Below are 24781 nucleotides of genomic sequence, written 5' to 3'. Positions count from 1 at the left end.
AATATAAGTTGTTCTACAGATAGATCTGGATTTTTAGCTTAATTACCAGTACAGCACATCTTTAAAAAAATATTTTATTTCACTAGTTTATCTTTTGCTTATGGGTTCTGGAAAAAGTGACTGTTCCCATACAATTGGAATCTATTTAAATTACATTTATACAAAAATCACATACACAATTCAGTTCATAGCTATGAATAAGAATAATTAATAATTACAACAGTCATATTCTTAAAAAGAAGATATTGCATCAACTACACACCTGAATATTCTTGGTGTTATCAAATTTTGCCAATGCGATGTACAGACCAGCTGCGAAAAATTTTGCGAGCAGGTTTCTTTAACTCTCTGCCATGGGCAACTTCTACTTCGACAGAGGCTCCATTGTTTAAAGCCAACCATGTGTGCACTTCATTTGTGTCTGGGGCAGCAGCTGATGGTAATTAATACAAGGTGAATCAGTAAACGAGTTTAAGTGGAAGGCCACTCATCACAAAAACCCTGCTATGCTTCAGAAACTAGACATCAACATGAGAACAAAGGCTTGCTCTTGCTGCATAGCTCGGTTTCTGATCTAGGTAGAGCCAATAAATATTGACCTTCCATGGTGAAATTGCTTGACATCTTACCTGACAGTAAATCTTGAAGAGTGATGCGCCTGGAAGCCACAATGTCTTTGCTGGCACTCCGTATTTCAAAGAGCAGTGCAGCTTGTCTCGGGATTGGCGATGATGAATCCAATTGGAAGTGGAGATCAAATCGTGGATTTGGAACAGCAGGAAGAAGACGGGACTTTCCAACCTGTATGAGAATACTATAATTAGCAGGCACAGAACAGATAGTAGATAATAAATGCGAACTTGCCGTTTTTCCAGTTGCACTATTGCTACTCAGTCTGGTCTGTTTCTCTGGACTGACTACTGTCTGCAGTTTGACGCGGCAGTAGAGCTGAGCAACATGGGCAACATGCAGTCCCTGTGCTTGAAGAACTTTGCCCTCTACACCTACATAAGTGTCTGGACGAGGACTTGCAAGCCCCTTCAGATCTAAAAGAAATTGCCGCATGGTAGATAGTTGGGAAGATGATGAGTTATAAAATTTATCTTTTACATTTCCAATACCTGTTGGTCTTTTGGGCTTGGACGAGAATAAGCTAGGTTGCGACACAGCGTGAGACAATGGCTCTCCATGCAGCATTTCAGATTCATCTGCTTCTTCTGCACTTCGAGGTTGAAGTGTTATCCCTGATGCACTATTTTTCCCATTCTTTTCCTCATAAAAATTAATTTCTGATCGGAACCTTCTCAAACGAAGACCTTGTTTTACCTAAAAAGGTGGATATTAAAACGATCACTAAACAACCAATCACAACTCTACTAATCCAATAGATAGAACTGCAACTGAGAGCACTGGGTTATAGATGCTGGTTTTCCTAATTAAAAATTAAAGAAAGGAAAAAAACTTTCTAAACTCAAAGGTACCTGAACAACTGTAAGTTAATTGATAAAAACTCTTTAAGTACCTTCTGTTTCATGATCCTTAAGCTGCTGTATTCGTTTCCTTTCTTGAATGGGCTCTCATCATTGGCCTCAAAGCCTGAGTGAGTGCCACTGGGACTGAGTCCACTCAAAGGTGGCTTGTGTGATCGTAAGGAAAATCGACCCGGCGAACTATGCGCACTGCTATGAGGTGATGTGACCAAAAGCCGAGGCACAGGCAAAGGTGATGAAGTGGCTGAATTGACTGGGCTCCAACTACCACTAGCAAGCATGGATTCACTCAATTGATTATGAACACCATTGCCATTCACTTTGTTGAGATTTATTTCTGATGAGTTCAAAGTTGTCTCAGTTGAATTTGCATTCCCCACCAATGAATTGGGTGCTGCCATAAAATTTGAAAATAGAATTGGAAAAGATTGACCAAAAAATTAAAAACCAAAATATATTTTTAAATATTTTTTTTCATGAATTTGTTGAGTGGTTAAGTACCTTCCTTATTTGTTCCTTTGTGTTGAAGAGTGACAGTTCTCGGAGGAGGAGGGGGTGGATCAACATGCAGCTTAAGGCGTGAACGCTCCATCGAGGGTCGTCTAATTATCGGTTTAAAACTATAATTAGAGTCTCTGTCACTCTCAGTTTTGATGGGAAGGCGGGGTGAACTGGTGCAACTATTCACACTTGGAGCAGTGCTAGGTGCGTAACTGCTGCAACTCTGTCAAAAATATTCAATAATTTAAAAAATTTACGCAGCAAACAAAGAAGCTCTAAACATACAAACAACGTAGACAGAGCTATAAAAAGCAATTAAAGGGTTTGCCTACCTCCATTTCCATATCAGATATCACTTTCATTTTAATTTCAACACTTCCAGATTTAGTGTTCTGAAGTTGAAACCACTGAGGAGCATCAATAGCAGAACAACGTCTTATTTCATCACAGGTAAAAGTTATACTGCCAAGAAAATCTTTCATGCCAAAAATGTCATGATCCCAAATTAACTGAAAAGAAGGGAATAAAACATAAACAATTGATTTGGCAATGATGATGCCAAAAATAGCAAATATGAAATCTCTTACTATCTCCAATATTTCAGAGTGATTTGGCATCCCTGTGATAGTGCTTTCTTCCCATACAGGGTTTAAAGTCTTCTTTTGGATACTAGTCTTATATTTGCACTCTCCATTTACTTTCACTTCACAATATGGATCACTAAAGCCATTCAAATCCTTGGCCACAAGGTTCCGTGCTCTAAAAAAGCTGACTTCAATCAATCCTTGACCATTTGAAAGAAGATTGCTAATATCGGATACACTTGTATCATTATCTTTGTGAGTTAAAAGCATCTTCTGCAATGAGTGATAAATCATTAATAAGTAAGCCTTTAAGTGTGAAGAATCAAGAAAAAGAAAAAATGATAAGGTGTTCTTACAGCTTGATGCATCCATGTATTACTGTTGCGCTTTCCCCTCGTAAAAGTGGAGAAGTCATCAATATTTCTTTGGTCTGGAGAAGCAGGGCGCTGTCTGTCCCTTTCATGAAGACTTCCAGTTCCTAGTCTTGATATAGAATTAGATACAGATACTGAGGCTACCGGCTGGAACGCAACAGAAACAGTGATGTTTGCAGCAGCACTATTGCCAGTGAGAGCCAGATGCCGTTGTGCCAATCTCCTTTCAGTCTGCAAAAGCGAAATCTATTCGAGAGAATCCCAAGAAAATTAATTAAAAAAATAAACTGAAAATTGTGTACACCAAAAGACTCTACATTAGCCATATTTAAAACAGCCACCCCGAGAAGGTCTGTGTCTGCCATTTTAGCAGAGCTCCATGAGCAGACAACAAATGACAGAGATGTTTGAGAGAAATCAGACACGAGCAGTTGGGTGCGAGATTCCCACGCTGGGGACGTGGTCCCGCGCATGTAGTGGGTAGTTTTCACTTTCTGTCGATTGTTGAATATCATGCAGTACGGGTTGCATTCATTTTGATCCGAAGGTGACAGTCCTTCCGCACCATGGATCACAACATGTAGAACACCACCCTGTTAGAAAACAATTTAAAACGCACGTAAATAAACTCCCCAAACACTGAAAACGAAAATAACATGATTGAGAATTGGAACAGCAGTTCTTGCCTGTAGTGAGTCGGTGCCATTTGACATGGGTAGCTCGGGCTGGTTGGCTTGCATGGGGGGGAGCGGCGTGTATTCGAGGCGCACGTTGATGTTGGGCGCCTGCTGCAGCGAGGACGCCTTGCTGACCTTGCGCAGCACCGTGTCCACCACGAGGCTGGAGCGCGCACCGTCCGAAGGCGAGTCCGCCGCGTACGCCGACTCCATCACGTAGGCCGACAGGGGCAGCTCGTACTGGGCGAGCGTCAGCGCGCCCACCAGCCGCTTGGCCTTGAGCTTCACCTGCAGCCGCTCCGCCGAGGTGGCCGAGGGCTGCAGTTGCGCCGCGCTCACCAGGAACGACACGCTCTCCGAGGCCGACTGGGCGACTGGGACGACAGCTGGCAGGTGCGGCGCTGCGACCCCAGCGTCAGCACCAGCCAGCGCGCGCCGCCCTCGTCCGGCCCGGAGCCCGCACCGCCCGCACCTGCAGACCAACGCCAGCGCGCGTCAGCGGTGCCAAACACAATCCGTGGACACGACTAAGGGAGGCAGGAGGCTGGCTCACCATGGCTGGCGGCAGAGGCCAGGCTGCTGGACAGCGTGAGGGTGAGCACGCCGCAGGCGAGGCTGTCGTTGTCGGTGGCCTCCTTGGCCGGCCTCGGGCAGTCCGGCGACATGAGCACAAAGTCCAGCTGGCCGGGGTCCACCAGGGTGGTCATCAGGGCGTCCAGCACCAGCGAGTGGATCCACGTCTTGAGCAGCGGCACCTCCATGGCCTGCACTGCCTGCAACAAGTCAAGAGTCATTCGCGCCTTCCCCATTCGCTGCCAGGCGGCGAGGCGGCCCCACGGGGCACCGGGGCCACCCACCTTGAGGACGCGCACGCTGAACCAGATGTCGGGCTTCTCGACGAAGGCGATGGACAGGTGCGTGATGTGCGGGAATGGGGCGTTGATGTCCAGGGTGAGGGTCGCCAGGACGGTGCCGCTCAGGTGCAGCTTCTCGATGGCCATCTCCATGTCCACGCCCACTCTGAGAGCAGTCAGGGCAAGTGGTGAATGAGCAACGTACACACGCATGCGCCACGAGACAGACGAGACTGGACGAGACGCTAGCTCCATGTCCACTCCACTCCGCTACGCTACGCAGGCTACGCACCCCCTGATGCGGGCTCGCAGGACGCAGCGAAAGTCGTCGCTGGGCTCCAGCTGGACGTCGGCCCGCAGCGCCACTCGGTGGCAGGGCGCCAGCGGGGGGGAGCCTGCCCTGCCGCTGGCCGGCCCTTGCAGCCCGGGCCCCCCCAGCAGCGAGGACAGCGAGAAGGGCACGCAGCGGCCGGCCACGAGGTCGGTGGCTCGCAGACCGGTCAGCAGCGGCGTCTTGGAGCCCAGGCACAGTTCACGCAGCTCCAGACTCTCTGAAATCAAACACAACAAAGACGTGCTGCTTACAAACTGCCCGAAAACAGCCCATACTCTCGGGGTGTTCCAAGAACCTCGTCATCAAGTACTTTGGCCGAGGCTCTCCAATCGGTCACAAGCTGGTCTACCAAACGACATCGGCCGGCAGGGAAATGGGCCGGCCGATGTGACGCGAAGGCACCGACCAATAACAGCACTTTGTCGGCCCTCGACAGCGTACCGCCCCTTGAGCCCTATATAGAAATATAAAGGGCTCTAACCACCCCGGCTGGCCCCGGCTGCCCGGGCCGACCCACGCCGCCGCGCCGTACCCACCAGGCCGAGCGCCTGCAGAGCCGAGGGTAGGCTAGCCCGCCGCACCCACCTGGTACCCACCAGGCCGAGCGCCTGCAGAGCCGAGGGTAGGCTAGCCCGCCGCACCCGGCCGAAGCACGGGACAGCCCGCCCTCGACTCCGCAGGCGCTCGGCTGGCGCTCCCTTCGCGCCCCGCCTGGCCGCCTGGCGCTACGGCGAATTACAATCCCGATCGGACCTCACATTTTGCTTGACAAATCTCAAGAATCACGATCCCAACCGAAGCGCTCTGCTGTCAGGGGAAGCAGTCGATCGATACGGCATCTTTCAACTTCCTCAACCCGGTTTCCATTTTGTTAGTGTCATTTCACAAATTCTGTAAACTCAAGCGCGAAGTTTTTTTTACACGCCTGTAAGAGGGCAGGCCTACTTGTAGGTTTTTCCTCAGATGAAACCATTGATAGGCCGTTGATACGCACACTTGAAACCAATGAACCAACGTCTTCATCTAGTGCACTGGCAAAACTGCATACTTGTCACTCTTGTCAGTCAAGGAATCGTTGCGTGTTCAGAACAACCCGATCCTTCCACACTGAGAATCCAAACGCTATGAGTATAGCGTCAATTGGTGCAATGCAAAAGCATTGCACATGAAGTGCAATGCCTCCCATTTCCCATGCATTAGGATAGGGCCTTTTCGGGAAGCATTGCACCAAAGGTGCAATATGGCTGTGGCATTGCACGTATGGTGCAATATCACAGCGCATTGCACCATACGTGCTATACTCATAGCGTTTGGAATCTCAGTGCAAACAGTTCATTATCGACAAGTACGCACTAAAGACGAGGCACACATTAAAATTCACTCGATTGGGGGGTGGCTTCCCCAAGGCAAGACTCGGTCCGGTGCCTCCCTTGGGGTGCGGTCAAGGCGGGGCGAGGCGGGGCGAGGCGGGGCCAGGGAAAGCAGCTAAGCAACAGCAACTCTTATCACGAGCAACTAACTTGCCCAAAGCACGCTACCTAGCGGGGCCAGAGTGGGGCCATTAGAGCTCACCCCCGCCGGCGGGCCAGCTTGCCCTGGCTTGCCGGCGCAGAGTGGAGAGGAGCAGACAGACATCGCCAGACATTCGGCAACACTCTTCAGCAAAATCGTTGTTTTTGCCTCGTGCGTATCAAAACTTTGCCAATTTATGTTGGCCAGACTGTGTCGGGACGTCTGCGTCCCGACGACAAAGACGAACAGAACGTCAAGTTTGAGTATGTGCCGTCTGGGCCGTCTGCGCCGGTCTGCGCCCACACTGACACCACACTGACACACCACAACACCGAGCACGGCCAGCACGGCCAGCACGGCCAGCACCGCGGTCCCAGTCCGCTTCCGAATGTTTCACACGCATCGCAGGGCGGTCCGGCCGACGAAAAGGGAAGACAAAGAGGCGCGCGGACGGGAACAGCAGCACGCGTGGCGTGGCTCAGAGCCCCAATCCAGTAGCCAATAAACTTCCCCCACGCGTCGAACCGCCTCGGACAAAAGTGGACAAAGGCATCCCGCGACGGACCGAACACTACGCTGAATTGAGCAGGATACCTGGGGGAGGAAAACCGGGGGGGGGGGGGGGGGTGACGTCAATAAGAAATAGCTGGCGTGGCGCGGCCAGCCCCCGACATCCCATCCCCGCGATATTAATTAAAACCGCGGCGCTCGCGCGGTGGCACGACAGGGCCGAGAGGGTCCGCGAGGCGCCAGGCGCCGCCAGGCGCCGGCAAAGTGGCGGAGTGTCGGACCTCGGCGCTCCCAAGGCGAAAAGCCAAAAGGCTCCAGCCGTCCAGGTGGCCCGAACAAGTCCGACCGACGCGGCGGCAACACAGACAGCGCGCGCGGCAATCGCGTCAGCCAATAACCTCGTCAGCCGTTCATTTCCGTCGCTCGGCGAAAATCTAACTAAAAGGTAATCAGGAGATGCAGGCCATGGCGCTATAGACTCGACGAGGCGTCTCGCCGGCACACAGAAGATTCACAAGCGATTCAATCACCGCCCGCCCGCACGGCACGCACAACGACTCGCAAACAGGGTTTCGCCAGCCGCCCTCCTCGCAAGGCGTCCCGCGTCAGTGCGAGAGAGAAAGAGCAACAAGGCCCACAATTCTGGATCAGCCTGCTGCACGCTGCACGACAGCACGGTGTCGCTTCGCACCGCTTCGCACCGAACCTAGCCACGCCGCCACGCCTACCGCGCCCCATCCCTCGGCAGTCGTCCTCGGCAGTCGTCCTCGGCAGCCGGCAAGTAACCTAACGCACCTACGCACACGAGAGAGAAAAACAAACTCAGTCTACATTTGTTTCTGGAGACCGCGTGTGCAGCGGCGGATCCAGAGTCAGTCCAAAAGGGGGAGGGGGGGCAAAGTAGCACTTTTTGCCTACTTACAGGGGCAAAGTGGCGCTTTCTGCCTACCTTCCAGGCGGCTATCTAGGGGTCAAGGGAGGGGCAATTTTCCTTTTGCTCCCCCCCCCCCCTGGATCCGCGCTTGCGCGTGTGGGTGCGCGTGAGGGATCCCAATCCTCTACATTCTGACCGAGAGCCTCGGGAGGGCTGCCCACAACCCTGACGGGTCGCTGGGATGTGATTTGGAGCTCACATCATCCAAACTAGGTCCATTTCGTGTCTGTTGCATCCACCTAGCGTCCACCCCGCGTCCACGCAAGTCCGCGCCAATCCACATTTCGAGCATTACTCCAGTTGGCATCCTGATCGCGTCCACTTCATCCCGAGCAGCCGCAGACGGATCATCCATTAAGCATCCGACACATCCAGGAGATCTACTGACATCTAATTTACGTCCACCACGTCCACATAAATCCGCAAGGGGTCCACATTACATCCGCAAAATCCACACAAAAGTGACTGGGCTGCAACACCACATCTCCGTCAAGTCCAACACATCCACGAGACACCTAAAGTCCAGATGAAGTCCACAACATCCAAACGTTCATAATCCACATCACATCCAAGCCACTCCAACACATCCAGACTGCATCTACCACGTCCAGACTGCATCTGCCACATCAAGATCGCATCCAAAGTACATCTACCTCATCCCGATCGCATCCCAAGTACATCCACCACACCCAAAGTGCATCCACCACATCCAGATCGTATCCTAAGTGGATCCACAACATCCGGATCGCATCCAAAGTGCATCCACAACATCCAGATCACATCCAAAGTGCATCCACAACATCCAGATCGCATCCAAAGTGCATCCACCACATCCAGATCGCATCCAAAGTGCATCCACCACATCCAAAGTGCATCCACCACATCCAGACCACATCCAAAGTGCATCCACAACATCCAGATCACATCCAAAGTGCATCCACAACATCCAGATCGCATCCAAAGTGCATCCACCACATCCAGATCGCATCCAAAATGCATCCACCACATCCAGATCGCATCCAAAGTACATCCACCGCATCCAAAGTGCATCCACCACATCCAGACCACATCCAAAGTGCATCCACCACATCCAGATCGCATCCGTAGTGCGATCTGGTTGCGTTGAATGCGATACGAGTGTAGCGGATGCGTTCAGGATGTAATGGATGTGCATAGGATGCGTTCATGGTGTGATAGATGTGCATTGGATGCGATCAGGATGTGATGGATGTGCATTGGATGCGTTCAGGACGTGATGGATGTGCATTGGATGCGTTCAGGATGTGATGGATGTGCATTGGATGCGTTCAGGATGTGATGGATGTGAATTGGATGCGTTCAGGATGTGATGGATGTGAATTGGATGCGTTCGGGATGTGTTGGATGTGCATTGGATACGTTCAGGATGTGAATTGGATGCGTTCGGGATGTGTTGGATGTGCATTGGATGCGTTCAGGATGTTGTGGATGCACTTTCGATGTGATCTGGATGTTGTGGATGCACTTTGGATGCGTTCAGGATGTGTTGGATGTGTATTGGATGCGTTCAGGATGTGATGGATGTGCATTGGATGCGTTCGGGATGTGTTGGATGTGTATTGGATGCGTTCAGGATGTGTTGGATGTGCATTGGATGCGTTCAGGATGTGACGGATGTGCATTGGATGCGTTCGGGATGTGTTGGATGTGCATTGGATGCGTTCAGGATGTGTTGGATGTGCATTGGATGCGTTCAGGATGTGACGGATGTGGATTGGATGCGTTCAGGATGTGATTGATGTGCATTGGATAAGTTTAGGACGCACTCCAGATGTCCTGGTGGTTTCGGAAGCCAAGTGGAGATTGTGGATGTTGTCTGGACGGTTGATGCCTGTGGACGAGCTGGACTTAACGAGGATGCTGTGTGGACCATACCTCGCGTGAAGTTTAAGAGTACCTATTGTTCTTGCTCCTCTAACAAGGATGTGGTGGCCGAGTGACTTAAGTTGTAGGCTAGTATGCGGAAGGTGCCAGGTTCAACTCCCGGTAAAGGCTTACCAGTTTCGAGAAGTTCGTCACTCATCCAGGCAACATCAACACGACGAGTCGACAGGCTACAATTTCTCCCATCCATCCCATCCGCATCCGGAGGTCGTCCAGCTCACCCAGAGTAAAGGAGTCATCCATCATATCCAGAATAGGCCCTAATCACATCCAAATAACACCTTGGATGTGAAATGGATACGATCTGGATACGATGGATATGTTTTGGATACGTTCGGGATGTGCTGGATGTGGTTTGGATGCATTTTGGATGTGGCGGATGCATTCTGGATGTGAAGGATGTGTGTTGGATGCGCAGTGGATGCCGGGGATGCGATCTGGCTCCGTTAGACACATTTTGGATGCGCAAGGAGAGCGTTGGATGCACTTTGGACTGCATGTGGATAGGTTGGATGAGAAATGGATACGTCGCAGTTGTGGATGGTCTGGATGTGCTCTGGACGTGTTTAAGACGTTGTTTGGACATCATTGTGGACTTTGTGGATGCTACCTGGATCGATTGTGGATCGATCGAGCTCGTCCTATTCGCATCCAATATGAAACAAATCGGATGCGATCTGGGCGTCCAATCCACGTCCCCGCGACCCGTCAGGGAAGAGCGGCACGGCCGCACGGGGCCATCGCTGGCCTTGGGCCACACGTGGCGGCGGTCCTTGGGAAGTACACAGAGGGGACGCCCTGTACAATGCTGGCGCCCTATTTGCAGCGATTCCAAGATCTGCGACTCATTTCAAAGGGCCACCACCGGGCCACTTGTGCGCGCACTGGTGGAAAAGGGGGGGGGGGGGAAGCAGCGCGGGCCCTTAGCGACTTACTGTACACTGTACGGTACGAGCACTAGAGTGCTGGCCAGGGCGGGCCAGGACCTCACTGAATAACAGGAAAAGTAGCGATATACATCGGCAACTTTGGCCCGTCCCGTACATTAAGAAATGTGCGAATTTATCACCTATGTTTAACCCTGATGGGATTTGAACCCGAGTCTGGGGTCAAAATAGATTTTATTTTCGTCATCAGCACCCTCCAAAAACATCAGTAACAATGCAAAAACTCGAATAAAAAGAATGTTCAAAATAAACCCCACTGGGATCTGAACCCGGGTCTCAACTTCTCCGATTCGCTTGAAACTGGCACCGTTGGTTTTGTCTTGTCGCCCTGATTCAAAAAGTACCCCAACATGCCCTACTAGCTGCATCCGTTGCCGAAATCCTCCTCGACCCCATGTAGACCATGATGCACCTGCAGCAGCGCCCCCGGGGCTCGGATCGGATTTGCTGCCACCGGGTGGTTCTTAGGATCACCCAAGGAGGCTGCATACCAAATTTGGTCAAGGTCGGACCACGGGAAGACGGACGGACGGACGGACGGACGGGCGGACGGGCGGACGGACGGACGGACGGACGGACGGACGGACGGGCGGACGGACGGACGGACGGACGGACGGGCGGACGGACGGACGGACGGACGGACGGACGGACGGACAGCATGCATCATACTATATGCACGTCCCTCCGTCTTTTTTTTTTTTTTACAAAAAATTAACGGGACGGGCCAAAAACCAAACGTGGTCCAGACCGCACCACTGGTGTGGTCAGACGGGCGCCATTTTGACCACATCAGTTGGTGTGGTCTAGACCACGTTTGGTTTTTCAGTGCTCTTGGCAGAGTCGGGCAGCGGGCTTGGCAGCGGGGCCAGGCGGGGCCCTACAGGAGACAGTCAAACCATAAAGCCACGGAGCGGGTGAGCGGCGAACCTCCGACCGGGGCCTTTCTGCTTCGGAACCGACGTTTTCTCGCGACCATCCCCATACTCGTTTCGGTGAGCGTGAGCGCTCGCCCCTGTTGAAACTTTGGCCGAAAGAGAGAGGAAATGAACTTCCTTCTATCGAGTTCAACTTTTGAATATTGTTGTATCGCTCCCCCCTTTATCCCCCACCCTTGCTTCCACCGTCCAGCGTGATCCGAGAGTGACCTGCGCCCCTGCAGGGGCATGCCCGAGACCGAGACGACACCACGACGAGCCCTTCCGAGGGCGGCGCGGGGCGGGCGGCGCGGAGAGGGCTCGTTTCTCACCACTTCCTGCACGCGGGGGCCGCGCGGCCACGCTCGCACGCTGCATTCGCCAGCGCGAGACGCTAACAGCAAAATGCCTTTAGAGGGATGCCGCCGCCAGGGGGTGCGGGGGCGGCGCGGGGGCGGCGCGGGGGCGGCGCGGGGGCGGCGCGGGGGCGGCGCGGGGGCGGCGCGGGGGCGGGGCGGGGGCGGGGCGGGGGCGGGGCGCCCTGGCGAAAATCGTAACGACAATAAAGCGTTTCTTTAGCGTATCGAGGCGTTTGCGGAGCGCATCTGAGCGTTTCGAGGCGTTTCAAAGGCGCTTTACAACGCCGCTCTGTCCAAAACGCCTCAAAGCGCTCAGCGATCGCTCTTCAGAGCGCTTTTGGGGCGTAGTGTCAGTGCTGTAGAGCGCTCTTGTCGGCGTGTTGCGCAGCGTTGCAATGCGCCTGAAGTGCGCTCTGCAGGGTGTTTGCGGGGCGTACTGAGTGTGCTGCTCTGCGCTCTCACGGGCGTTCTCTCTGGGTGTTGTATTACGGCTCATGAACGCTCCTCAGGGCGTTCACACAGCGTACTGGTGCGTTCTGTAAACCGTCGTTTCGGACTTAGTCGCTGGCACTGCGTGACGCCGCGTCTCCCCCACCAAGTCGCCTAGAGTGTTCGCAAGGCGCTCTGAAACGCTGTCGTCCGATCCCCGCCGGTGCAGTGCTATATGAGAGCCACACGCACAGCTCTCCAGCAAGGAAGCCTGGTAGCTCCGGGGTAGCGTGCGCGCTCTCGGGGTATCAGGAGCACAAGGCGTGGGTTCAAATCCCACTAAAGCCATAGCGGTTAGTTTCGGGGAAGCGTTCGCGCTCTCGAGCTAAACGGTGACTGGCGCATGGCGTACAATCCAAATGAGGCTAAAATGAAAAAACAATTTAGATGTTTTTTTTACCGCTTTTGCAGCCGTGCCGCTTGTGATAAAAATTTTAAAAATTTATTGAAAGAAGTGGATGTAACCTATGAGCGCAGCGTGCCTGGTTCCGTGGCGCGGGGCGGTGGGGAGTGGTGGGGGAAGCAGCGGGCCGCCGTGTGGCCACGCACCTCGAACGCTCTACAGAGCGTTCTGGCTGTACCCAACACTCACATTGCACTCTGCAGAGCGCTTCAATGCGCTCAATAGGGCTTTTGGAGCTGCAGACGGGGTGCGTCGAAGCACTCTACAAACACCCGACAACGCTCTGTAGAGTGCTCCGTAAAACGCTCGAAGTGATCACAATTTCACCCTGCGAACACTCTGTAGGGCGATCTTAGAGCGTAAACGGTGTCTTCAACACGCCTTTTGAACGCTTTTTGCAACGACTCCAAACGCTCCAATCTTGTTACGATTTTCGCCAGGGCGGGGGCGGGGCGGGGGCGGGGCGGGCGCGGGCGCGGGGGCGGGGCACGGTTTCGGAATAACAAGCGCCCGCGCCGCCCCCGCGACCCCAGCTCGCCGCTCGCTGGTGACGACGCGCAAGACGCAAGGTGCGTTCGGCCTAAGCCCCATCAGACGGCACGCCAGTCCACGAGACAACACCACGCCAGACACGGCAAACAGTGAGGCGGGCGGCGGAGCGAGCTCAGACTCGATTCGATCACGCGCCATGCGCTTTCGCGTGACATTCCGCCAACAAGGAAAAAAAGTTTCCGCCCGGCGAACGGGTTGGAATCAACCCTCTTCCCCCGCCGAGCACGCCGGGGAGGGCGAGCCATCACGGCGCATCAACTCCACAGGTCGATACGGAAACGGGAATCATTAGCGCCAGGAGTTCTCGCGGGAGTTCCTCATTTTCGGGCACACAATGACGATCGACGAGCTGAAAGTTAACGAACTTACCAGCGATGGAGGGCCGCGCCTCGTTGAGCAGGGGCTCGAGGCGTTCCTTGAGCGTGGTCAGCAGCGAGTTGGAGCTGAACGTCCACCTGCAACACGACGAACAAGCCGGCCGGCAGAACAGGATGAATACGATCCGAGCCACTCAGGCACGGCCAGGCACGGCCCGGCCAGTGACCTCACCATCGGTGCAGCAGGAAGTTGAACCACTCGGCCGTCTCGTCCTGGCACAGGGCGCGGCGCACGCGCACCCTCACCGTCTCGCGGCGGACCGCGTCCGCGACGATGCCGGGCAGGGAGGGCCAGGCGGTGCCCAGGGCGGCCAGCAGCAGCAGCAGCCAGGCCAGCGACAGGCCGACCGCCCCGATCAGCCACGCCAGCAGCACGGACACGCCCACCACGGCCCCGATGCGCCACATCACTAGGTGGCTCTGCAACAAACCAACCACAAAATCCATTCCCTGGCCAACGTCTAACCTCACCCAACTTCCGGCGCCTACCGATCTCGGCGCCTCGGGCGGGGCGCGCGGGGCGTTTGGAAGGGCATCGGCCTCCGCGTCCTCGCCCACGTCGTCCTCCTCCAGGTCCTGCTCCACCACAACACCGAGCGGCGGGGCGGCCGCCCACGATGGGGGCACTGCATGGCCGCCATGGGCGCGCCGGCACCGCGAGGGGCTCGCCGTCATCACTCCGGGAACACGACCAACACGGCGCCCACCGCGAGGGGCTCGCCGTCATCACTCCGGGAACACGACCCACACGGCGCCCACCGCGAGGGGCTCGCCGTCATCACTCCGGGAACACGACCCACACGGCGCCCACCGAGGCGCCCACTGGCCTTCCGTCCTGCGTGCGCGGTGCCAGCGGTGCCAGCGGTGCCACGCTGGGCGGGGAGCCGGCTTGCGCGGGGTCGTGCAGGGCCTCATCATCTATGGATGACGTGCCCACCGCTCCATCCCCGGCAGCGGGCCGGCAGCGGGCCGGCGGTGGGGCAACAGAACTTGAAGCCTGAATAAGACCCCCCCCCCGGTAATTTTGCTATCGATTGCACGAAGTCTGACTGCACGTGTATAAAGCAACACGTAATGAGGAAAGGAGGTTTGGGGGGGGGGGCACCTATCACCGCGTGCTGCATTAGCGAACGCATTCTTGCCAAACACCATCACAGGACCTTCAGCCGCTCGACAGTGTTTTGACGCGGCCGCGCCGACGGCCTCTAGGTCGGCTTGAGGGACTCGCGAGGCACGAGGGCGTTTTCGACTCAACGCGTGCGTCCATGCCGGCGAGCCGCGCCTCGCCCCCGCCGTACGATCCCGACATGACGACTATGGCGTGGACGTCGTGGACGGCGAGGATGGTGACCGCCGGCAGCGGCCACGGCGGCGGTCAATATCGGCCGCCCGGCCTGTCCGCGGCACGGCGCCCCTTCGAGGATAGGCAGGCGTGCAGCAAAGGGCACGCCGCCCTCGGCGCCTCCCCGCGCCGCCAGCGCGCCAGCAAGCCACTCCGTGCGACCACTCGGCGACCAATTCGGCATGCCATGCCACGCATGACGGCTGGCTAGCCGGCGACGCGCATCCTTCCTGCTGGCGGACGACGCCGGCGTGCCGGCTTCTGAACCCGCAGTGCCTCGTGTGGCCGTGCGGCCCTGGGACGCACAGTGGGCCAGGAGACCGGCGACGGCGGCCAAAACTCTAGACGCGTTTCGAGCTCCAGAGTCGCTACATGGTACTCCAACCGAGCGTGTGACCCCACCAATGGATTGCTTTCCGAACGAGGAATCCATTGGTGGGGTCACACGTTCGGGCCCCATTTAGCTACAGTCTTCATCGGCAAAGAGTCGACGGGTCGGGACCGGATTTCGACTCTTTGCCGACACGAAAACCAAACAGCACATGGTGGTAGACAAAAGCTCCGGTAGTGCTCCGAGCTCGGGAGGGCCATAAAACTATTGTGGCTCGAGCTCGCCCCCGCCGCGTAAGCGGGGACCGTCACATGAAGTCGACTCTTTGCCGGTCGACTCTTTGCCGATGAAGACTGTACTCTGGAGCTCAAAACGCGTCTGGAGTTTTGGCCGCCTCTACCGGTCTTCTGGCCCACTGTGGGACGTGCACCTCGACGACGAGTCGCGGGGCGGGGCTGGGGCTGGGGCCGCGGCGCGGGCGACCGGGAGAGGCAGGGGAGAAGGGGGGCGGCGATTGCCGCTTGGCCGCTCTGGCGAGCGCGGAGCGCGGTGCATAAGCAGAACAGCGAGTGCAGTGCAGCACAGCGCCCCACTGGCAAACTGGAGCGCGCGGCCGCCACTCCCGCTGCCCGCCCGCGCTCGGTGCCCACGACGACGTGCGCCCGTCGCGCCCCGCCGCTTGAAGGGACCAAAATGCCACAGTGTGCCTCCTCGACGGCGCGCCTCGCCGGCCGAGTCGGCGGCCCACCTCCACCTCCGTGGCCTCCCTGCGGTGGAGGCGTCGCGGCGCCCCCGGCAGCAATCAAAGCGCTGCCGCCCCTCTGCCGCCCCGCCCCCGCCCCCACCCCCAGCCGGCCCTGGCCAAGGTCAAGCAACACGCGTATTAGCACAGGGCGCGTCACGTCCAGAGAAATGACCGCGATCGAGATAAAAGTGGCCCGCGCTGACCACTGACCACGCGAGGGCCAGGGCGCTGCAGGGCGGGCGCCGAGGCCGCGCGTGTTATGGGCGGCGCTTTGCCGTCGCCGCCGTAGCCGCGCCGTAGCCACGCCGAAGCGGCGCGTAAAGGGGCTGTAGCCCGCCGGCCGCCACGGACGGCGAGGCTCCCTGGCTGTAAAGTGCGCGACAGAGACTCTCCCGGAAAAGAGCGGTTGGAACAAGAGGGGCGATCAGACGTACGGAGGCAGCCACTTTCGCTGCTGGCATATTCAGAGAAAAGGGGAGAGAAAAGCACGGCCGTTTTTGTTGAATGTCATTCATTCTTTCCGAGGGGAGGGGGGCACTTCTTTTCCCTGTCCACGCGCACAGAAAGTGAGACACCGGGCTGAAACTTACCGTCATCTTCAGCTGCAGGTCGGCGGCCTGTTGGCCGTCGTCATCGGTGGCCGCCATGTCGCCCGGCTCGGACGGCGCGGTCGTCGGAGTGCCCGGCTCCTCGGTGGTCGGCGCGCCGGCCGCACCCTTGGCGCCCTTGGCAGCCTTGGCGCTGGTCTTGGCACGTTGCTTGGCCTTGGCGGCCTTGGCGGCCTTGGTCTTGGACGACCTGGACGTCGACGCCCTGCTCCCAGACGACGCCCCCGAAGAGCCGGCGCACTCGTCGGGAAAGAAGTCCTCGGCTTCGGACCCCTCAAAACTCCCCGGCTCGGGATCGCCGGGGTGGGGGGACGCGCGACGGCCCCTGCTTCCTGCAACCAGAAAGGCAGAAGCGCAAGTGCCGTGAGCACACTGCAACAAGCTGGGCAGCAAAGGGAGAGCGAAAAAAAACAAACGCATGCACGGTCAATCCAATCCAGCCGCGCGGAACGGCTCAAGGCTCCAGCCTCCTGGCGGCGCCTCTCCGCGAGGCACGCCGTCCGTCCGCACGCGCCGCCACGCCTCGCCCCGGAAACCGATGCGACAACAAAAGGAAAAGAAAAGAAACAATAAGTTTTAAAGGACTTGTTGCGGCGCCGCACGCAACTCCGGCATGCGCCGCCAAGCCGTGGCCAAGCCATGCAAATGTGTGAAGAGGGAGGAGGGCGCCACGACGAGCAGTCGCGGAGAAAAGCGCAACATCCAAACGCCTTACCTTTGCGTCGCCTGGCGCCGCCGAGGTGACTTTCCAGGGCGTTGCGTACGCGCAGGAACATGGCGTCAAGGGACTGTGGGACGACTTGCTGAGCGCGTTATCGCATTGCTCGCACGGCCCCGGCCGGCCCGGCGCCCTCCAGGGACCGCTACTTCGCTACTCGCCCCGCCGCACTTGGTCGGCTGCACAAGGATGCCAGACACAGAGAGCGCCGCAGTCAATCATGTCGGCCGGGGCGAAAGTGGTTCGCGGCACCGACACCGAGTGCCGCTTACTAACACGCCGCGATGAGACTCACTATCCAGCCGGCGCAGCGGCCTGGCCCCTAGCCCGGCACACCGCGTTGAGGCATCAACGTCATGGTGCCCGTCGGTACGCGGCCGGCGCCGCCAACACCAAAAGCCACCAGTGGAGTGGCCAACGGCCAAGACCCGCACCAGTGTAAACACGTACGTGAAAGCCCCCGTGGTGGGCCCGGACGCGGACAGACAACGCGTTAGCATGGTGTTCGCCTCCATGCCAGCGCGCAGCACCGCGCTGCTGAGAATAGCCCTGCCTCTCGGCCCGACGGGCCCGACGGCCGTGGCCATGCCGTAAGCCAGACCTCGCAGTCTCGCAGGACTACATAGAATCACTAGCGTGGAAGCAATGAGGCCACAATGCGGCAAACCTTGGCCGTCGCAACCCCATCTCAGAAACAGGAAAAGTCCGCCGAGAGGTCGGCCACCACCACCACCACCAACACCTGAACGTACAACTACTATTGACTAAAAGCACTAGTTTGTTTTGAGATGATTAGTCATTTAAGGTTAAAAGTGCGTGCGACATTAGTAGCAGACCTGACTGATTAGTTCAACAAAAACAAAAAGGGTGCCATTTAGAGGTGTTAAAAGTTAGGCGAGGGCAAAAATCCGCGCCCGTGCGTGCGGCTTCGACACACTCCGAACTTACTTGAACGGGACCGAAAGGAGGAGGTAAGGGCGGGCATTATTTCAAACCATTCGCCCACCCAACGAGTCTGACAACCTCAGAGCCGAACAAGGAACGATACTGACACCCTCAATCGGAACAAAACGAAAACGGTTCGAATGCGCCGGCTGGAACGGATGCAGTGGTGCAGCGAGCACGACACGGGGGAAACGAAACGAGTCTCCCTTGGTCTCCCTCCGCCGCGCAGCGCGCGCAGCCTGGCGCAGCCACGCAGGGAAGCACGCTGACGAATGGGACGGCTCGCTCCCTCGTCGCCCCGCGTCCGCGTCGTCCGCGTCCTCACTCGGACTGACTGCCCTGCCGACTGCACCCACAACACAACACGGCACCGGCACGGCCTGAGCCCGGCGTCCGGCAGAACCGGGGGAACGGAGGGAGCCGAGCGCAGCGCCGCCGAGCGCCTCGATACCGCCAAGCCGGCCGAGCCGCGAGGCACCGCGAAGCGCGAAGCTGTGGGGGGCCGGCGGCGGAGCGCGAAGACGCCACCCCCTTTGCACCCCCGCACTGCCGGGGCCAAAATATCAGGAAGAGTGCGTGGATGTGAGTGTGTGCACGCACGCGCCAGGCGCGGGTTCAGGGGGTTGGAGCGACGGGGGTGTCCCCCTTCCCCCGAAAGCCGGCGAAGCCGACTGAAAGGTAGACAAAAAGGTGCACGTTGCCCCTAAAGGTAGGCAACTTTTGCGACATCCCCCCTGAGCCCGCCTCTGGATCCGTGCCTGGTGTGCCTGCGCGCGCGTCTGCCGGCCTTGGTTCGGCCTTGCCGAGGGGGGCGTAGTCACTGGTAATCACCCTTTTTGCCTGCTAACAGGCTGAGAGTACTGCAAATGGCCCAGGCGTCTTGTTAGGTGTGGAAGGTGTGGAAAGAGGGGAGGGGGCTCTGCAAGCGCCACTGGATGCAATTAATGATCTCAGAAAAGAGAGTTAAAGTTCCTCTTGCGAATACCCCGCGCCTCATGTTCGACGATACCTCGCGCGCAAGTGACTTCTTGTTTGCATTGACATGGGATATTGACACCTCTATTTCTTTCTCCGCGACACGGACGGAGCGCGGGTGGAAGCAGTCTAATTTTGTTGCTGGACTATTACATGCTTACCTATTCATAATGCATCCTTGCAACGAGAAATGAGATGGAGGAGTGCTAAAAAATGGCGTCTTCAAACGCTGCAGAACGAAAAGATTGTGGAAACGCGCAGTCCAATGGTTCCGGCGTGGGACGACCGCAAGCCGAGCGTGGTGAAAGGCGAGCGTGGGGAATGTTCATGTTCAATGCTCGACAGCCGGTCGGGCGTATCCATCGTCTGTCTAACCTGCAATCTGGCGACGCTCGCTACGCGCTACGCTCGCTGCACCGGGACATGAAACGCTGCAGCGCGCAGCGCGTGCCGCCAAGTTGTTGGCCGCGATGCAGTCCGGTCCGGTGCCTCTCGACGTGCGACGGCTGCAGTTGCAATGCGGGCCCAACTACATCGCGGCTCCGACGTTCCCGACTCGCGGGGCAGCCAAAGGGGCTCGCTGGAGCACGCCGATGCCGATACGTGACGGACGGGGTTTGTTTGTAAACACACCGCACTGACACTCGTCCCGTTGTTGCCATCCTCACCTTGGGCGAATCCTAGAGCGCTTCGCACGGACCGGGAAGGCTGCACCAACGTGGGATTATTGTAGCTGAAGGTTCCGCTGCACGCATCTAGATTTATTTCAAATGATAAGAATGACCGATTAAAATAAGAGCTCTTAAAATTTTGAAAGGAGTACTCAAACATCAACCAGCGTCGGCTGCACCGGCTTCAAACAGGAGCACCACTTTCGTGGACCGCTTTCCGAAAAATATTTCAAATTGTTGATCTTGTGCCATTGATTTTGAGAGGTTTTTCTGTTTCGATTATTTAAGATTAGGAGTAATTATGAATTAATTTGAGTTTATATCATTTTTAAATTCTAGTTTCACTGTTCCTAGATAAAATTTCTATATTTTTTTTGGTTTGTGCAGTTGGACGTTTTGGAGAGCTAAAACGACGACGTTTCAAAAACTTGTGCCAACGAATTTTCGAGTTGAATTCGTAAACACAGTTCCGTGATGCTTGAACTCACTCGGGCCTAGTTTTACTTTTGACTTAGCTTATCCAGCCTTTTAAAATGGTCGAGTTTAAGAAGGAATCTTTGGAGGTCATGAAATACACAGACCTGGTGAAATTAGCTAAGGAACACAATGTTTTTCGACGCTACGCGCCAAAGGTACAGTTCTTGTTTTCCAACCTCTTGTGTTCTTTTCTTCGTACCATTTTATCCTATGCCTCCTGTTTTTCAGATTGAATTGGTAGAGAAGTTAATGGCACTGTGCGAGTCACCAGCTGAAACTTTAAATGATATTTCCATGCCTTCTTTCATGGTAAGAAGAGATTCTTTCTTCAATGTCTGTTATTTGTTCTTGTATTTATTGTGATTTTATTGTGTTTTAAGGAAAATGATGAAACAGGATCAGATGAAGGTGATGCTGAAAACACATTGCCTCATGAGGGTACCACTGAGTGCCGTAAAGGTGACTACTTCCACCAAAGTAAAAGTAACGTTCCTAGTTGGTGAAAATCTATATGCTATTTTCTTCTGCCTTCAGGCTCCACCTCCGATTCCAAACCAGACAAAGTGAGTTGTTCATCGCCTCGGGTCCCTCTATTGGACCAAGAAAAGAACTTGAATCGGCATTCATCAGTATTTAAAAGTCAGTCTCCAATGAACAAGAGCAGATCTGGCACCCCTCAATCCCTTCGAAAATCTTTGGCGGGGCCAGCCAAGCCTGCCATTATTGGTAAAAAATTAAGGCGTCAAGGTGCATTTGAAGTGGATGACACAACAGCAGCATCTTCACCCTCGGTTCAAGCAATTACTCGCAGATTGACACGCCAACGAACATTTGAGGTAGAAGAAGTTAGTGGTCTCAAAATCAAAAGGGAAGGAACATTTGAAATTGGTAAAGGCACCAAGGAGCTGGAAACTTCTGTTGCTCGAACTCAAATACTGAGACGTGAAGATACATTTGAGATCACAGAATTAAAAACAGATTCCAAGGAGAAAATTGATAACCTTCAGCCTCACAATTTGAGACGAGAAGGTACATTTGAGGTAGAAAATACTTCTTTTACTAAGAAGCCCTCTCATGGATCAATCAGTACATCCTGCTCAGTTTCGATTTCAAAGCCCAGGGAAACCATAAATCGCTTGTCACAATCTAAACAGCCAGCAAGAACATCACTGAAGTCTCCTTACCAGTTGAGGAGGGCTTCTGCTCATACTCCCAGTTCTGTAAAAACTATTGACAAGAATGTTACTGAACAATCTGTTCCAAGACGATTTATCACATCAAGAATCAAACCTATGGCATCATCTCCGGGAATTAAGTCGCCAGCTATCAAATCTAAAATACCTTCAGTAATAAATCAGATTGAAAGGAACAAAGCTGAGGTTTCTGCTAAAAGTAAGTCAGGTGCAATAAGCTCATCACAATGAATTGTTTTAGTTCCTGGAGTGATGTCTCTTTTTCTCTTGCAGAAGTTGTTGAGGCTACAGCAGAAAAACCTATCCTGGCTAAGAAGATTCCAGACTTCAGTGCTATCCACAAAAGGATGTTTAGTAAAATGGAATCTTTGGTAGATTCCAGACAAAAGGTCATAGACAAAGCCAATTCAATGCAAAAATCGCAGCAAAAGGTATGTTAAAGTGAATAAGTACCTCCATGAACAAAAAATCTCTGAATTATTAGTATACCAGTTTCAAATGTTGCCTGTTGCCCCTTTTCAGTTCGGTAACAGCAAAAGAAGTCCTCCAAACACACGTGTGGTAAGGAAACTTCTGTCACCCAAGGCTGGAAAGTCGAAACTTGTTGGAGTCAAATCTAGACTTCCCACTCCAAAATCAAAAATCCCCTCTCCAAAATCAAAACCTCCCACTCCCAAATCTCAGCTTTTTGTACCTCAGTCCAAGTTAAATACACCACGAGCAAAAGCTGCTTTCCAGCATGTAGCGTCTGAATACGCATCCAACATTGTTTCCATCCAGAAGAGACCTTCAATTGGATCCCTTATACCAGGAGTGTCCAAATTGCAGTCTCCTAAATTTGAGGCGAGAGGAAAAAGTAAATATTTGAATTTCACCACATTTTGGCAATTTTCAATAGGAAATGTTCTGATTGTATCAAGTTGTTCCAGGCACCAAAACTCACTTTGGTTTTACCAAGACTGAGCCTTCACGGAAAGAGGCATTGAAAGCTAGCATTATGGAAAAAAAGCCCCTTAAGAGGTACTATATTTTGTGCTACTTAATATTACAATGATTCATGTATAGGACTTGAGTTAACCAGTATCTCATTACAGGAGTAGCCCAATGGCAAAAGCAAAGAAAGCTCTGCAAACTGTGAGGCTGAACAAGCGGTTTGAACTTCAGATGAAACATCGTATTGCGCAACAAGAGCATGGCAACTGATCTACAGTTCAAAGTTTAATTTGTTTACATTTGATTGTGTAATTAATAAGTATGCATGTCCTCCTCTCGGTTTCTGAACTTATTATGTAGACATTAATGTTTTGTGTGGCTTCAGTGTGTGATTGTGAACTATTCTTCGAATTTCAAAAAAAGCATATGTGCCTTAAATAAAAACTTTATTAACTGTAAAGAGCAGTTTCCAATAATCAAAAAAAAAAAAAGTTGGAGTTTTTTTTTCTCAAATTATTGCCTTAAATTAGTCAGTTTCCATGGCCACAGCAACTTCAGGGTCTTGAGGGTCTTCACCAGTTGCTTGGCTTGTAGAAGACTTTGAGCCCGATGATCCTCCACCACCACGCCTCTCCTCATGCTCAATAGATGTCAGATACACAGCAGTTTCTTGCTCATCCAGTACTGAGAAAGGTGTCTTCTCACCCACCAAGCCAATGGACACATTCTGAAAAGAATGAAAGAATTAAATATAGCCAAAGTCATCAGAAAATATGCTCAATAATGAATAATGAACTAAATGTTGGACAACTACCTTCACTGTCAACTCAACTTCATTGGGCAGAGTATCACTCAATGCACGTAGCCCATGCCGAATCAATTCATCTTTATCACAATCAGGGAATTCCCCCAAATGCTTTTCAAGATAAGTTCTGGCACTTTGAGAGCGAGCACCCATAGCCATAGCCTTACAGTCAAAGAAGTTTGCAGATGGGCAAGTTTGATAGATATGTGGTCCTTGATCCTGGATTAAATTTCATAAATAAATATTAAAAACTTATTAATTTTCCCAATGAGAAAAAGGGTTTCAAAAGGATACAAACATCATATCCTGCCACAAGCAATCCAACACCATAAGGTCGACGATCATATCTCTGCGTAGAGCTCTGCATTTTGTTTCCAACATTGGCAATTAGGCGGCACACAGGTAGAGGAGAATCATGAGCATACTGGTAGTTCAGACATTCGGTCCGCATGTAACGGCTATAAGAAATAAAATAATGATCAAGCATATAAATATATTACCAATCACAAGTTGATGATGCAAGTTCATACCTTAGCATTCTAGCGTCTGCTGTGAGCCCAGTAATAGCCATTCCAAGATGTTTGTCAATGGGAATGATCTTTTTCTGATGAGCTGAAAGCTCAGAAGACGCTCTTTTAAGGGCAACCACTACAGCGTGAGTTTTGTTCTTGAGTCCAACAGCCGCCGATCCCAATTTCACAGCTTCCATTGCATACTCAACCTGGTGGAGTCTACCCTGCGGACTCCACACAGTGACATCACTGTCATATTGATTACGGAACTGAAAGAAAAATTCGAACAGTTGAAGGAAACAAGACGAAATCAATTTTATATGACAGTAGAGATCTGCCAGTAATCTTGACTATGACAATAATGACACATCATGTATTTGAATCAGTAATTGAAGTAAATTTGAACAAGATGTGAGGTATAATAAAAATAAAAGAGTTTATCATGAAATTGAAACTGATGTATATATGAGAAAAGAACACTTAAAACCCTTTCTGACAAGTCATGTTAAGCGCTTGCTCATGCCGGTCATAACCTATCGAAACATTTCAATCCGTAAAGTACACCTAGAAACATTCCACTGAAACCAGAAAGCAACTCAATTAGATAACAAACGTCGATTACCATTTTGCTTGAATGGAGAAATTGAAGAAGGAGCACTTCAATTCGCACTGACAGCGGTCTTTCTTTTAAACCCTAGACGAACAATCCGGCGAGCAGTCTCTCGAGTCCCGTCCCGTAAACAGTGGAGGAAAGGGGGAGGGGGAGGACGGGGAGGGAGGGAGTAGGCAGAG

General features: G+C 53.6%; 3 protein-coding genes across 3 annotated transcripts; 1 reads left to right on the top strand and 2 right to left on the bottom strand.

Moving 5' to 3' along the window:
* Positions 1–58: 58 nt before the first annotated feature.
* On the bottom strand, positions 59–20256 carry LOC117650744. Its single transcript, XM_034394342.1, is given in 19 exon segments — positions 59–433; positions 630–801; positions 865–1046; positions 1122–1326; positions 1523–1884; positions 1992–2214; positions 2324–2500; positions 2579–2848; positions 2932–3180; positions 3267–3542; positions 3636–3997; positions 4000–4098; positions 4204–4399; positions 4484–4646; positions 4773–5031; positions 13727–13812; positions 13907–14154; positions 16743–17092; positions 20067–20256. Coding segments are annotated over 19 exon segments (4194 nt in total). The 5' UTR covers positions 20230–20256; the 3' UTR covers positions 59–281.
* On the top strand, positions 20002–23132 carry LOC117650737. Its single transcript, XM_034394330.1, has 9 exons — positions 20002–20137; positions 20457–20701; positions 20775–20855; positions 20927–21005; positions 21081–21938; positions 22013–22170; positions 22262–22595; positions 22669–22759; positions 22834–23132. The coding sequence occupies exons 2-9, from the start codon at positions 20603–20605 to the stop codon at positions 22940–22942; spliced, it is 1809 nt and encodes a 602-aa protein (XP_034250221.1). The 5' UTR covers positions 20002–20137; positions 20457–20602; the 3' UTR covers positions 22943–23132.
* LOC117650740 (proteasome subunit alpha type-1) lies at positions 23100–24772 on the bottom strand. The gene is made up of 5 exons (XM_034394335.1): positions 24612–24772; positions 24008–24258; positions 23776–23935; positions 23487–23696; positions 23100–23399 (listed from the first exon to the last, which is right to left on the bottom strand). The coding sequence occupies exons 1-5, from the start codon at positions 24612–24614 to the stop codon at positions 23199–23201; spliced, it is 825 nt and encodes a 274-aa protein (XP_034250226.1). The 5' UTR covers positions 24615–24772; the 3' UTR covers positions 23100–23198.
* Positions 24773–24781: the final 9 nt, after the last annotated feature.

The sequence above is a fragment of the Thrips palmi genome, unplaced genomic scaffold, assembly GCF_012932325.1.
Source record: "Thrips palmi isolate BJ-2018 unplaced genomic scaffold, TpBJ-2018v1 HiC_scaffold_5, whole genome shotgun sequence".
Lineage (NCBI taxonomy): Eukaryota > Metazoa > Arthropoda > Insecta > Thysanoptera > Thripidae > Thrips > Thrips palmi.
Note: the sequence above shows the minus strand (reverse complement) of the source record. Positions and strands in the feature narration are given on the sequence as shown.